This window comes from Podarcis raffonei, chromosome W (assembly GCF_027172205.1).
Source record: "Podarcis raffonei isolate rPodRaf1 chromosome W, rPodRaf1.pri, whole genome shotgun sequence".
Taxonomy (NCBI): domain Eukaryota; kingdom Metazoa; phylum Chordata; class Lepidosauria; order Squamata; family Lacertidae; genus Podarcis; species Podarcis raffonei.
The window spans coordinates 29240321-29256175 of record NC_070620.1 but is presented as its reverse complement, the minus strand read 5'-3'; the positions used below and the strand labels follow the sequence as shown (position 1 = coordinate 29256175).

Genomic DNA, 15855 nt, shown 5'->3' with positions numbered 1-15855 from the left:
AAAAAGGAGGGAAGGGAGGGGAAAACAGCCAAGAAGTGTTTCCTCTGCCAACAGCCAGGACACTTTGCCAGAGTCTGCCCTCAAAGAAAGGCTTGGCAAGGGATGGTGGGAGCAGCTGGCTGTGAGGAGGAGGGGGACAAGGAGCAGGAGCAGGGAAACGCCAACGCTTGGCTGCCAATCATCGGGCACAGCAGCCAGGCCAGCAACCACTAAAGGTGCCCCAGCCAGACACCCCCCCCCAAGGCAGCTATAGCCATAGAGGTGGAACTAGAACTCCCAAACGGGCACCAAGTTAAAGTGAAGGCGCTGCTGGATTCAGGCAGTTCTTGCAATTTCTTCAGCAAGGACTTCGCGCTAGAGCACCAGCTCCACCTACTGCCCCTAGATTTTCCCTTGCAGGTGACAACTATTGATGGAAGAGAACTGCTGGGGGGGGGGAGTGACGCACCAGACGCCACCAATGAGAATGAAGGTTTCCAGACACACAGAAACCATTGCCTTTCGCGTAGCCACACTGGCAGGACCCCCAATCATATTAGGGATGAGCTGGCTGGCGCTACATGATCCAGTGGTGGCATGGCATCAGCGGACAGTCACCTTTGGGTCAGCACACTGCTTAGAACACTGCCTAGGGGGGGAAACCCCGAGAATGGCCGTGGCCAGGGTGGCTGGGATGGCTGTGGATCAGAAAGGGGAGGTACCACCTCAATACGCTGATCTGCAGGAGGTCTTCAGTGAGAAGGAAGCGGATAGACTACCCCCCCATAGGCCCTTTGACTGCCAAATCAACCTGATCCCAGGGGCTCAGCTGCCGGTGGGTAAGCTGTACGCCATGTCGGACCGGGAAATGCAGGAGTTAAGGAATTTTATTGACAAAAACTTGAAAAGAGGTTTCATAAGAGAATCAAAGGCGGTGGGGGGCAGCCCTGTGTTCTTTGTGGACAAGAAAGACACTAATGAGCCCAGGCTCATTGTGGACTATAGGGCCGTCAATTTGGTGTCAGAACCTGTGACCTTCCCAATGCCCAGGATTGACGACATTTTAACACGAGTAAGGCAGGGAAAATTTTTTACTAAGCTGGACCTTCGGGGAGCATACAATTTGATTAGGATGAGGGAGGGGGATGAATGGAAGACCACCATGTTCACCCCTTTGGGGGCCTTTGAGTACTTAGTTATGCCATTTGGATTACAATCAGGCTCCGCCTGTTTTCAAGGTTTCATGCACCACGTGTTGGGTCCCCTGCTGTACAAGAACTGCGTAGCCTTTTTGACGACGTGTTAATCTATTCGCACGACGAGGAGCAACATGTCAGAGACGTCAGGGAAGTGATAAAGAGGCTACAGAAGCACCAGTTATGGGTCAAGTTGGAGAAGTGCCAATTCCACGCCCAAGAGGTCGAGTTCCTGGGGTACAGGTTGTCGGACAAGGGCCTAGCTATGGACCCCGGCAAGGTGCAGGCGGTGCTGGAATGGAAGACCCCCAAAACCCGGAAGGACGTGCAGAGGTTCCTAGGGTTCAGCAACTTCTACCGGAAGTTCATCAAGAACTTCGCCCACTTAACCGCGCCCATCACAGATTGTCTCAGTAGCAAAAGGAAGTTTGTCTGGACGGAAGATGCACAGCAATCCTTTGAAAGGCTGAAGAAGGCTTTCGCTTCGGAAGAGCAGCTCCTGCACGTAGATCTGCAGAAGCCAATGAGGCTGGAGACCGACGCGTCAGACCGAGCCGTCGGAGCGGTACTGCTCCAGCTGGGGGACCAGTCCAGCTGGAGGCCGTGCGCCTTCTTCTCAAGGAAGCTGAGCAAGTCGGAGCAAAACTACACGGTGTATGACGCTGGAGCGCAGCACAAGATCCAGGTGTGTACGGACCATAAGAACCTGGAATACTGGAGGACAGCGCGGGTGCTCAACCAGAGACAGGTGCGATGGGCACAAGAGTTTTCCAAGTTTTTCTTCGAGATTCAGTACGTGCCGGGAGAGGAAAACATAAGAGCAGATGCTCTCTCCCGGAAGCCGGAGTACATGGAAGGAGAGGGACCGCCAGAAGTTAGACACGTGATCCCCGAGGACGGATGGGTGTGTGGGGGAGTGTTGGTCGGGGGACGAGAACTAGCCGAACTTACGAGAGACGACGAGTTCGCTCAAACCAAAATCAGGGAACTCAGGGACACAAGGGAAAACCATGGCGGTTTTGAGGAGAAGGAAGGGGTGCTGTATTACAAGGGAGCACTGTACATACCGGGGGAGAACTTGAGGGGTAGGGTACTCAAACAACTCCACGACAACCCGCCGGTGGGGCATTTTGGTCAACACAAAACCATGTTGCTAGTCACCTGGCAGTTCTGGTGGCCAAGAGTGAGGGAAGATGTACGGGAATATGTACGGGGGTGCGACTGCTGCCAGCGGGCAAAGGGGGAGAGGGCTGCACCCGCAGGGTTACTGGAACTCTTACCCACGCCGGAAAGACCATGGGAGGTGGTGTCCATAGATTTCATGACCGATTTACCCAAGTCAAGGGGGAAAACAGCAGTCATGGTGGTAGTCGATCTACTAACAAAAATGTGCCATTTCATAGCCTGCTCGCATGCGGTGACGGCAGAGGAAACAGCCAGGTTGTTTGTGGATCACATATTCCGGCTGCATGGCGCCCCCTTGAGGGTTTTATCCGACCGCGGGAAACAATTTACTTCCCGGTTCTGGAGGAAGCTCATGAGCCTGCTGCAAGTCGAGGTGAGCTTCTTGACGGCGAGACACCCGGAGACCAACGGGCAAGCAGAAAGAGCGAACAGTATACTCCAACAATACCTACGCTGCTACGTCAGCGAGAGGCAGAACGATTGGGTGGAGAAACTAGCGTTGGCCGAATTTGCATACAACGCTGAACATGTGTCCACGGGAATGAGCCCGTTCATGGCTAATTATGGGTGTCATCCCAGGGCCTTCCCGGGGAGAGGGGAGGAAGGGTGGAGCGTACCGGCGGCTGAGCAGTTTGTGGAAGAAATGGAGGCCTTACACCAGCAACTCAAGATGAACTTGGAACGGGCCAAGGAAACTTACAAGAGGCAGGCAGACAAGCACCGTAGGGAAGGGGAAACCATACGGGTTGGGGATCGGGTGTGGTTGTCAACCCGAGGGTTACCCTTTAAGGGAGAGTGCAAGAAATTAAGGCCAAGGCGATTAGGACCTTTTGAGGTAACCCAGCAGGTGAACCCCGTGGCATTTAAGCTCAAGTTGCCGGCCAGCATGAAATTACACCCGGTGTTCCATAGGTCTCTCCTCTCACCATAACAGGGAGGGACGGGAATTTCCGGGGCGAGAGGGAGAAGTCCCCATACACCCACAGGTGGAGGAGAGGGAACTTCGCAGTCAAGCCACGGAAATACTCGACTCAAGATGGCGAGGGCGCCAGGTGGAGTACCTGGTGGCTTGGGAGGGCGAACCCGAGTCAGAAAACACGTGGGTTCCCGCGGAGGCCATCAGGGATGAGTATCTTAGGGAGGAGTTTCACAGCAGGTTCCCAAGGAAACCCAAACCACTAGCGAGATTCTGGGAGGAGCAATTTGGAGTCACAGAAGGTGAAGAGGATTTTGTGGGTTTTTCGGCCTCTGAAGGGGAGGGAGGAGAGGTGTCAGAGGGAGAGGAATCAGACTGGGAAGGTTACCCCGCGGGAGGAGATAGGAGCAGGTGGGAAGCAGAGTTTGAATCATCAGAGGATGGGAGCAGTTCCTTCAGGGGATTCCCCGCATCATCGGCCGAGGAAAGGGACGAGATTGGGTCAAAGGAGAGGGCCGGAGGTGGAGGGGGTCCTGGGGGGGAGGTGGATGTCAGGGAACTGCCATCGCAGCCAGGAGTGTAAAATTAGCAAAGATATATCATAATTGTGACAATATATGTTGGAAATGTAAAGAAAAGAAAGGAACCTTTTATCATATGTGGTGGACCTGTCCCAAGGTGAAAGACTTCTGGGAAAAGATTTATAATGAATTGAAAAAAATGTTGAAATATACATTTATAAAGAAACCAGAGGCCTTTCTTCTTGGAATAACAGGTTTGGAATTGCCCAAGAAAGATGTTAAATTATTTTTGTATGCCACAACTGCTGCTCGTATTTTGTTAGCTAAAAAGTGGAAAACTCAAGAATTACCAATGATAGAAGAATGGCAGATGAAGATGATGGATTTTTCGGAGCTAGCCAACCTAACCGGAAGAGTCTGCGACCAGAAGGAGGAGGAGTATCAGGAAGAGTGGATTAAATTTAATGATTATCTAGTTAAATTTGTTAAGTTAAATTAACTGAAAACAGCTTGCAGATACTTGATTGGCTTAGGATTTTATTTATGTTAAGTGATGAATTAATATGTTTAATTCCATAAGGCGAGGATTTAAGGATGTTAATGTTGAAGTTAAATTTCATAAGAATTGGGATTTGGAAAACCGTTAAAAGGACATGCAATGAAATTCAACCAAGGGGAAGCGAGGAAGTCACTTAACAAAGTTAATAAGTGTAATTTTCAATAAGGCTATGATTTATGTTTGTTTGTTTATAATATTGTGAAAACCAATAAAAAAAAATTTGGGGGGGGGGGAAGGAAAACGCCCTGGGGATGTCTGCAAGCCCCCGTATCCTCCGATGTGTGCAGCACTGGAAAAGGCATCTCCCTTCATCTCCAGGGAACTCAGCGACATATACCAGCTGGCATATGCACACTAATCTTCTGGCATAACACAGCAAGAAGCATGAAACAACAGAGATCTAATCTACTATTTATTTACACACTATATACAGACTACAGCATAATGGTGTCCGTTCCCTTCCGAGAGAACAGAAGAAGTGAAAGTACAGTCCAAAGTACATACAACGAAAGAGAGATAAGGATGTCTTCCGTTCCCATAGTCTTCTCAGACAGGCATGTGATTTACAACAATCTCAAATGCAGCGACGGTGGAGTGAAATGCTAACGCAGCCACCCGCTCAATCACCTTGCCCAAGAATGGAAGTTTTGAGACTGGGCAATAGTTGGCCATATGGGCTGGGTCCAAAGATGCTTTTTTAAGAAGCGGTTTAATAATTGCCTCTTTCAGTGGGTCTGGGAAGGCTCCCTCACAGAGGAAAGCATTCACCACCCATCTCCCAGCCCAGCACTTCCCGGCTTGCTTTTATGAGCCAGGATGGGCTGTCAAGGAGACAGGTGGTTGGTTTCACTTGTCTAAGCAGCCTGTCCACATCCTCGGAGGTAACAGATTGGACTTGATCCCACGCAACTTGACTAGACAGGACTCTAGCACTCTCCCGCCCCGGCCCTGCTGCCACGGTGGAGTCTACCTCTTCCCGAATCTGAGTGACTTTATCTTTCCTGGTGTCCCCTTTAATCCCTCTTCAAAGAATAAAGACACAAGAGTCTTTCTGAGTAAAGTAACAAAATGTTTACTCACATTTCAGTTCATTTGATCCCTGAAAGGCAGGCTTTACTTGGTAGTTACACAATCAAGAGTCTGAGTTCATCTCATATGGAGACTGAACTCATGTGCTGCTGGCTGAGAGCCAGCAGACAGCAAAATTACATTAAGACAACAAAATGGATGGAGGAGAGCAGCATGGCAGCAAAAGATAAACAAGAGAATAGAAAGCAAGTGAAGCAAGACAAACAAGACTGAGAAAATGGCTGCATGACCCGGCACTTTTATGGAGTCAGCCAGAGCGATGCCCATCTCCTAGGTCACATGCAGGGGAGGGATGCTCCACACCAGTGGAAGAGGACGTTACCCTGACTGGATGTCCCCCTGACTGTGCCCACGCTAGGGAAATAAGGAATGTTGCATTTGACTGCACCAATGGATTACATCCCACAGGGATACTGTGCTGAGCTATCAGTATACAGACGCTTTACCGACTACCATCAACAAATAAGGAAGATCCCTGCCCCAGGGAACCAACAATGTACCGTACATTTTAGCAACAGGGAAACAACAGAGGGAAGTTTTTATTTTATTAAATAATAAGTTCAGGGAAGTGAGAGATAAGGCTAACGAGGGATGACTACGCACAAGCGTAGTCTCATTTGCTTGGGATGTACTTCAGCAGCATGCAAGGCCTCACAAGCGACATCACTTTTGGAGGAAGACAGGGGGGATACTTACAGTGCTTTTGTACACCAGGAATGAGAAACCCATGGTCCTCCAGATGATGCTGGACAGTATCCCGCATCATCGCTGCCAACAGGCCATACTGCCTGGGACTGATGGGAGCTGAAGTCCAGCAGCATCTGGAGGGCCTATTGCACACTGAATGCAGTATTTCAACAGCTTAATCATGATTCAATTGAGAGTAAACTTCACCTCCAGTAACTTGACTGACACTCTGCTGAATCAAGAGGCCCAGTTAAAGGGATTTTAATGCCATTCAAGGCTTGTGAAATTCTTACCTATTTTCTCCAAATTCTTTCTCCAGCTGGCTCAGGATCCTTCTTTTCTGAGCACTGCATGGGGTGATGATCCCAATGTTGCGAAAGCTGATGTCTCTCTTTTTGCTCTTAATTAACTTCATTAATTCTATTACCAGCTTAACTTCCTGGAGATTAATGAAGGAACTGAACAAGAAAGAAATAGAAGGGGAGGGAGAAAGGGATGAGCTGAAGGCCTTGTATTTGGATGTGTGCCTCATTTTAAAAGTTATCACAGATTCTCTCTCTTAGGGTTCTTTTGGGACATACACTCAAAGAACTGTAGAGTTGGAAGGGACCCCAAGGGTAATCTAGTCCAACCCCCCTGCAATGCAGGAATTCCAACTAAAGCACTCATGACAGATGGCCATCCAACCTCTGCTTAAAATCCTGCAAGGAAGGAGAGTCCACAGTCACCTGAGGGAGTCCATTTCACTGTCAAGCAGCTCTTACTGTCATAAAGTTCTGCCAGGTATATAGTTGGAGTCTCCTTTATTGTAACCTGAAGCCATTGGTTTGAGTCCTACCCTCCAGAGAAGGAGAAAACAAGCTTGCTCCATCCTCCACGTGACAGCCCTTGAAATATTTGAAGATGACGGTCATATCTCCTCTCAGTCTCCTCTTTACCAGGCTAAACATACCAAATTCCCTCAATGGTTCCTCATAAAACTTGGTTTCCAGACCCTTGATCATCTTGGTCACCCTGCTCTGCACATGTTCCAGCTTGTCATCACCCTTCTTAAATTGTGGTGCCCAGTACGAGACATTGTATTCCAGGTGTGGTCTGACCAAGGCAGAATAGAGTGGTACTATTACTTTCCTTGATCTGGACACTAGACTTCTGTTGATGCAGTTTAGAAGATCATTATATTTTTTTGCTGCTGCATCACACTGCTGACTCATGTTAAGCTTGTGATCTACTAAGACACATACTACTAACAATGCCTTGTTAGTAATATAAGATGGTGTCCCCCATCTTATATTTGTGCCCTGAACAGTGCTAGATGACCTCAAAGATTGCTTCAATCTTAGCTTTTTAAAAAACTTTTAAGTGTGCCCACCCACCAACAGCTAAGGAGAACATGGCCACAAAAGCTGCCACATGCTCTTATTGTGGTGGAAAGTGGGAAAACACCAGATCATGATTGCTGCAGCCTTCCCATTGGGACATCTGGTTGCTCACTGTGAGGACAGGATGTGGGATTTGATGGGATTCTGGCCTGATCCAGCAAGCAAGCTCTTCTTATGTTCTTGATCAAATCAATCTGTGGCAGGTAAGTTACCCAAAGATCAGATCGTGAAGCTGAGGCTCCAAGACTTTGGCCACCTCATGAGAAGAGAAGACTCCCTGGAAAAGACCCTGATGTTGGGAAAGATGGAGGACACAAGGAGAAGGGGACGACAGAGGACGAGATGGCTGGACAGTGTTCTTGAAGCTACTAACATGAGTTTGACCAAACTGCGGGAGGCAGTGGAAGACAGGAGTGCCTGGCGTGCTCTGGTCCATGGGGTCACGAAGAGTCGGACACGACTAAACAACAACAACAACAAGTTACCCAAATTGTCCACCAAGCCAGAGTTCCACACCACACAGCAGACCTTTCAAATGTAGCAGGGATGACACCATATACCTGTAGTCCAGCAACAATCTGGGTTTATAACAGCACCTCTGGGAGGGAAACAGGTTCCCCCATTCCTGTCCTACAATAGAGTTCAGGACTAAATCAGGGGTGGTGCACCTTTTGTTGGGACTCCCAACTCACATAGCTCAGGGTGGAGATGGTAAGAGATTGCAGACCAGCCATGAGCTCCTTACTCTAGGATGAGAGAGGGACCCTTGGGGTGGGGGGCTAAGCAGGGCTCTTTAGCTTTTTCTGAGGGCTGGATTAGATGGCCAGTGTGTGGCAGCTGTGAAAATGCTATGCTAGGGAACATTAGGAAAGGAATGAAAAATAAAACTGCCAACATCACAATGCAGTTACACAAATCTACAGTGAGACTGCATTTGGAATACTATGTAGAGCTTTGGTCGCCTCCTCAAAAAGGAAAAGGTTCAGGAAAAGGGCAGCCCAAATGATGAGGGGGATGGAGTGACTCCCCTATGAGGAAAGGTGGCAGCATTTGGGACTTTTTACTTTAGAAAACAGGCGACATGATAGAAGTGTATGAAATTACACATTGTGTTTTAAGTTTTCATTGTTTTTATCTGTTAAGTTGCTTTGAGATTTGTTTGTGTAAAAAGCAGCTAACAAATGTAATTAATAAAAAACGGTGTTGGCTTTATGTGGGATTTTAAATTTTGTTTCTTTATTTTACTCCTGCTAGCCACTTTGAAAAGTGCGACTACAAATTCACAAAGCAAATAAATGAAAAACTTACTTGCTCTCCTGTTCTTCCTGGCCATCCAAAACATCAAAGAGGAGGTACGGTAGGAAGGGCCATTCCAAAGAGAATCGTCTCTCTTCTGTCCATCTATAATGCAATGAGAAATCATGATAGCTTTTAAAAAGCAGTGTGCTGAGGTCTATTTGCTCAATTCTTCACTGCAGGAGGAAACACTATCCGTCACATAATCATTCACATGATGTTCCCCACATAGAGAAAACTAGCATGTCAGGGAGGTGGTGTGAGGGATGACAGAAACTGTTCTCCCTGATGTCATCGTTTTCTACATGAAGGGGAATATTCAAACAGCATGACAAACATATTCAGTGAATAGCAGTGGAAGGGCAAAAAATCCAGAGGCTTATACAGATTTTCCCTGGCGATGGCTCAATAAGTTTTGGGGACCCTGGGAGGCTCTTTCAGCAGTCAGGGATTGAGACCTTAACACCTTGTTCTTTCCAAAGATTCTCATTCCGTGTTCCTAATATATCTGGGCTTCCTGCCCTTTGAATTGCAACAGGCTTGTTCCAACAGGCTTTTGAGAACTGATTGCTTTTAATGAAAGGGCCGGTGTCATGCTGTTGTTATTGTAATTATGTGCATGTTTTAAACAGTTTTTATATATGTATATAGTTTTAATTATATTAATGTTTAATTGTTTTAAATTATTGTTTCTATGTTTTTAGAATTTCTTGTTTTTATCTGTAAGCTGCCTTGAGTCCCATCAAAGGAAAAAAGCAGGGTGTGTTGTGTGTTTTATATTTTAGAAGTGTGGGAGGCAGGTGCCAGTGTCCTTGATTTTTCCTGGGCTAACAGAAAACCCTACCTAAGAAATTATGTCAAGTAAGATAAATTACAAAAATAATTCACAAGCTGTATGCATAATTAATACACGTTACAGAAACCAGCTTTTCTTGGCACATTTTTTTTTAAAAAGCTCATCATTATCAGCTTGGCGTACTACAGCTATTTGCCATTATAAAAGATCAGCCATGTATCAAAACAGCAAATAATTCAACATTAACATTTCAGAAATGGGGGAGGAGGTGTGCTCAGCCAGTAATCAAGATGGCTGCATAACTCTGAGCTCCTGCCCGAGAGCACACAATTTATGTTCAAAACAGTCGATAAATTAGGAAGACTGGAAAGCTTTTACTCCCACTCGGAAGGGGAATGTCAACAAATATGCCGAGACAAAAACAAGGGAATATACTGAATTTTCTCAAGCTGCAGGGTTAGGGAGAAGCCAGGGCAATGAGTCAGCAGAAAGATAACATGGCACCTGGCCCAACTAAGACTGGCCCAAGCATGGCAGGAAAAGATACAAATGCACTACTGAGAAAGGAATTTGCAGCTCAACATGAAGAAAAAGCTTTAAAAATTGCTTCAAGAAAATATGGATATGAAATCAAAGCTGGATGATTATCAAAAAAATACTTAGAACAGGTTAATTTTCATTTCAGAGGCTTTTCAGAAGGGACAGAAAATGACACTACTGTGCCAGGGAGAAGAGTCGGTGGAAGAAGATTGGAAGAAATTTAAAGACTATTTACAAAAATACTGCAAAATTAATGAATGTTAGAATGATGTTGGATAAGAAGTTAAGTGGTTTTTAGCTATAATTCTATAAGGAATATGAAAAAATGGGTTATTAACAGGTACAAATTTAATGTTACTATATTTTAAGATTAAAGACTAGGATAAACAAAGAGTGAAAGGATTTGCTGAACTAACAAATTGAATTGGAATACAAAAAAGGGAGGTGTGAGGAGGTCCGGTGTAATGAGTATGGGGTTGCTCGTGCGTAAGCTGCCGCCTCTCCAGGCCAAATTGCCTTGTTAAACCTTTCTGTCTGGACAGCCCTTCTCTTCGTGGCTGCCTCAGTCGCTAGCAGAATCCGTCAGTGGGCGTTTCTTAAACCTTTTCCAACATAAAAGTTGTTTGACGCCCAGTCTCCTCCTACTCTCCCTGCGCGGAAGTCTTCTGTGCAGGGAGGGCGTGGGTAGCGGAGGACCTGTGCTCTCCCCACTGGTGTCCAATGAAGAGTCCTGGAGCCCTCTCACCGATTCCCCCATCTGCCCCCCTTTATCCCTGGTGTTGCGCTGATTTGCTTCCCCCTCTGCTGAGCTGCCTCTCTCCCTGCTGGGCCCTTCTCCAGCATCATTTGAGAGCCTTCCCTCCGCCTCTAGCTCCGATGTCAGTTCCCTGACATCCACCTCCCCCCCCAGGAACCCCTCCACCCCCGGCCCGACCTGTAGATCCAACTTCGTCCCTTTCTTCGGCCGACGAGGCGGGTAACCCCTGGAAGGAGCTGTCGCCATCCTCTGAGGATTCGAAACCCGCTTCCCACCCGTTCTGATTCCTTCCCGCGGGGTGGGCCTCCCAGTCTGATTCTTCTTCCTCCGAAACCTCTCCTCCCTCCCCCTCGGAGGCAGAAAAACCCTCAAAATCCTCTTCATCGTCTGTGGTTCCAAATTGCTCCTCCCAGAATCTCGCTAGGGGTTTGGGTTTCTCCGGGAACAGGCGGTGGAATTCCTCCACCAGATACCCGTCATCGATTGCCTCCGCGGGAACCCACGTGTTTTCCGACCCGGATTCTCCCTCCCAAGCTACCAAGTACTCCACCTGGCGTCCTCGCCACCTTGAGTCAAGTATTTCCGTGGCCAAGTGGTGGTGCTCCCTCTCTTCTACCTGCGGGTGTGTGGTGACTTCTCCCTCTCGCCCCGGGAATTCCCGCCCCTCCCTGTGCGGTGAGAGTAGGGACCTATGGAACACTGGGTGTATTTTCATGCTGTCAGGCAACTTGAGCTTAAATGCCACGGGGTTCACCTGCTGTGTTACCTCAAACGGTCCCAGCCTCCTGGGCTGCAACTTCTTGCACCCCCCTTAAAGGGTAACCCTTGGGATGACAACCACACCCGGTCCCCCACCCGTATGGTCTCCCCTTCCCTGCGGCGCTTGTCTGCCTGCCTCTTGTAAATTTCCTTGGCCCGCTCCAAGTTCATCTTAAGTTGCTGGTGCAGGGCCTCCATTTCTTCCACAAACTGCTCTGCCGCAGGTACGCTCCAACTTTCCTCCCCACTCCCCGGGAAGGCCCTGGGATGACACCCATAATTGGCCATGAACGTGCTCATTCCCGTGGACACGTGTTCAGCGTTATTGTACGCAAATTCAGCCAGCGCTAGTTTCTCTACCCAATCGTTCTGCCTCTTGCTGACGTAGCAGCGTAGGTATTGCTGTAGTATACTGTTCGCTCTTTCTGCTTGCCCGTTGGTGTCCGGGTGTCTCGCCGTCGAGAAGCCCACTTCGACCTGCAGCAAGCTCATGAGCTTCCTCCAGAACCGGGAAGTAAATTGTTTTCCGCGGTCGGAGATAACCCTCGAGGGAGCGCCATGCAACCTGAAGATGTGCTCCACAAACAACCTGGCTGTTTCCTCTGCCGTAACCGCATGTGAGCAAGCTATAAAATGGCACATTTTTGTCAGTAGATCGACCACTACCATGACCGCTGTCTTTCCCCGGGACTTGGGCAAATCGGTCATAAAATCAATGGACACCACCTCCCAGGGTTTTCCCGGCGTGGGTAAGGGTTCCAGTAATCCTGCGGGGGCAGCCCGCTCCCCCTTTGCCATTTGGCAGCGGTCGCATCCCCGTACATATTCCCGTACATCCTCCCTCACCCTGGGCCACCAGAACTGCCTGGTGACGAGCATCATGGTTTTGTGCTGTCCAAAGTGCCCAGCTGTGGGGTTGTCGTGGAGTTGTTTGAGTACCTTCCCGCTTAGGGTCTCCCCCGGTACATACAGCGCCCCCTTATAGTACAGCACCCCTTCCTTCTACTCAAACCCTCCTTGGGTTTCTCTTCCATCTCAGAGTTCCCGGATTTTAGTTTGTGCGAACACGTCGTTTCTAGTAAGCTCGGCCAGTTCTCGCTTCCCCACCAAGGTTCCCCCCCACGCCCATCGGTCCTCGGGGATCACGTGTCGTATCTCCGGCGGCCCCTCTCCTTCCATGTACTCCGGCTTCCGGGAGAGAGCATCTGCCCTTACGTTTTCCTCTCCTGGCACGTATCGGATTTCGAAGGAAAACTTGGAGAACTCCTGTGTCCATCGAATCTGTCTCTGGTTGAGTACTCGTGCGGTCCTCCAGTATTCCAAGTTCTTGTGATCTGTACAAACCTGGATCTTGTGTTGCGCCCCTATTAGTAGATGGCGCCATCGACGAAACGCCGCATAGATCGCAAGCAGTTCGCGGTCATACACAGTATAGTTTTGCTCCGACTTGCTCAGCTTTCTTGAGAAAAAGGCACACGGTTTCCATTCCTGCTTGCTCCTCCCGGGCTGCAAAAGGACCGTCCCAATGGCTCTGTCGGACGCGTCGGTCTCTAGCCTCATGGGTTTCTCCAGATCTACGTGCAGGAGCTGCTCTTCCGATGCGAACGCCTTCTTCAGTCTTTCAAAGGATTGCTGGGCCCCCTCTGTCCAGACGAACTTCCTTTTGCTACTGAGACAATCTGTGATGGGCGCTGTCAAGTGGGCGAAGTTCTTGATGAACTTCCTGTAGAAGTTGCTGAACCCTAGGAATCTCTGCACGTCCTTCCGGGTTTTGGGAGCCTTCCACTCCAGCACTGCCTGCACCTTGCTTGGGTCCATCGCTAGGCCTTTGTCTGACAACCCCAGAAACTCGACTTCTCTGGCGTGAAACTGACATTTTTCCAGCTTGACCCACAACTGGTGCTTCTGCAGTCATTTTAGCACTTCCCTGACGTCTCTGACATGTTGCTCATTGTCCGAATAGATTAAGACATCGTCCAAGAAGGCTACGCAGTTCTTGTACAGCAGAGACCCCAACACGTGGTGCATGAAAGCTTGAAAACAGGTGGAGCCCGACTGTAATCCAAAAGGCATAACTAGGTACTCAAAGGCCCCTAGGGGTGTGAAGATTGTGGTCTTCCATTCATCCCCCTCCCTCATCCTAATCAAATTGTATGCTCCCCTGAGGTCCAGCTTGGTAAAAAAATTTCCCTGCCTCACCCGCGTTAAAATGTCGTCAATCCTGGGCATTGGGAAGGTCACGGGTTCCGACACCAAATTGACGGCCCGATAGTCCACAACGAGCCTGGGTTTATTAGTGTCCTTTTTGTCCACAAAGAACACCGGACTTATGGAATGTTTGATTTGTAGCTTTTCTTTCTGGAGCCCACACGCTTCCGTCTCAGCGCTCTGCTCCCACAGCTACTTGTAGCAGAGTGTACGCTGCGTAGAAACTGTTGCTGTGTGTGTGCGTGTAATAAATCAGGCTTAACGCACGGTGCCTTCCTTATCTTCCAAAAGTCTTTATTCGTGTAGAAAAACAACTCAGAACCCTCCTGGTGACAGAGCACTCATTTCTGCCCGTCTCTCCTCCAGTAACGGAACAACACTGAGACACAGGAAAAACACTCCCCTCAGTATACTAAACCACGCCTCAGAATGTGAGACGTCACTCAGAACTTCTTAACCCTGTAAGTTCTGATTCTCTCCACACCCCCTCTCGTATTGCATTCTGAGAGGAGTTGTGAATACACATTTACAGACCTCTGAGAGTTCAACACCTTCCCCACTGCCTTTCGCTCCTTCCTGGCATCAACGTCAGGCAACTGTTGAACCTCCTCACAAATCTCAGGTTCGCACTGTGCGAAACCAACCCACGCATTGGTGACCTGAAACCTCTCAGGTGGAATTCCCTTTGTTACCCGAGATGATCGCCTGGGCACAAACTGGGGTGCTTCTTCTGACCCACTGGGGCCAGCAAGTGTGTCTTCTTCATCAGACGACTCCCCCTCTGACTTGACCCATCTGTGAGCTTTCTCCTTTATGCTAACAGGAGATGAAGGCTCACTCTTGGACACTCCTTTAACAACCTGTGGAGACGCCCAACCCTGTTCCTGACCCTCATCATCAGGTTCAGCCTCTGGCTCTCCCTCCTCCTCAGATTCAGACAGACAATCTGAGTGAACGTCAGGGCTCGCTTTGCACCTTGCCCAACCATCCTGCTCACAGAATTCAGCATGTTTACTGATCAGAAGCTTGGTCTGATCACCTTCTGGATATGCAAACCTCCACCCCTTTGTCGCAGGTTCATACCCACAGAAGATTATTTCCTGGTACCTTGGGCCACCTTCCTTCTGCTGAAACTTTGGTACAGGCACCAAGGCTCTTGCACCAAACGCACGGAGGAAATGCACCTGCGGTTTCTGTCCGTGGAGTGCAAAATACGGGGTTTCACCTACCACTGAATTGTAGCACCTGTTCATCGTGAAATTTGCGGATTTAATCAATTCAGCCCAAAACCTCTGAGGCAAACCAGAGTCACACAGCTGAATCTCTGATGCTTGAACCAGAGCTTTACTCCTAAGCTCTGCCACGCCCCTCTCCTGAGGAGAAGTCACCTTGTGACGTATCCCTCTCTGGTGAAAGAAACTCTTTAGAGCAGACCCAGTGACCTCTGAACCTCGGTCACACTTGAACCCCTGCACCTTGGTGGAGAACCGTAGTTCCACCTCTGCAATCCAATCTTTGATCAGTTGCGTTGCTTCCTCCTTCGTTCTCAGCGTGAACGCCCATGCGTTCTGAGTAAAATCACCTGACAGCGTCAGCAGAAACCTGGCCCCTCCCAGACTTGGCTTTGGCACGGGACCAAAAAGGTCTGAGTGCACAAGCTCAAAAGGTTTTGTGGTTACTCTCTCCACCCTGGGATAACTGTATCCCTTGGTCTTGGCTTTCCTGCAAGCCCTGCAATTTAGGGGTTTACCACATTCCTTTACTTTGCACCCTTTAGTGCACTCCGGTAACATCTGGATGTCTTCACAAGAACCATGTGACATTCTCTTGTGCCACACGCAAGCACATGAAACATGAGTGTGCATGGTGGCTTTCCCAGCATTCCCTTCACCCTCCAGAGGTGTTTCCAGTACAAAGAGGTTGTTCTGATTTTTCTCAACACTTACTAGTTGCTTCCCCCCTCTGGAAATTGTACAGACATTCTT

General features: G+C 48.7%; 1 protein-coding gene across 2 annotated transcripts in view; it reads right to left on the bottom strand.

Annotated features, from left to right (window-relative positions):
• Positions 1-6355: 6355 nt before the first annotated feature.
• Positions 6356-15855, bottom strand: part of LOC128406134 (probable helicase senataxin) — a 177508-nt gene continuing 168008 nt past the window's right edge. Inside the window, exons 20-21 of one of the 2 annotated variants that reach the window (XM_053373158.1) lie at positions 8823-8915; positions 6356-6590 (exon numbers count right to left, since the gene is read on the bottom strand). In XM_053373158.1, the coding sequence (XP_053229133.1) occupies positions 6422-6590; positions 8823-8915 (262 nt within the window). In that variant the 3' untranslated portion in view covers positions 6356-6421. The remainder of the gene's footprint in view (positions 6591-8822; positions 8916-15855) is intronic. The other variant, XM_053373157.1, reaches the window with a different exon arrangement.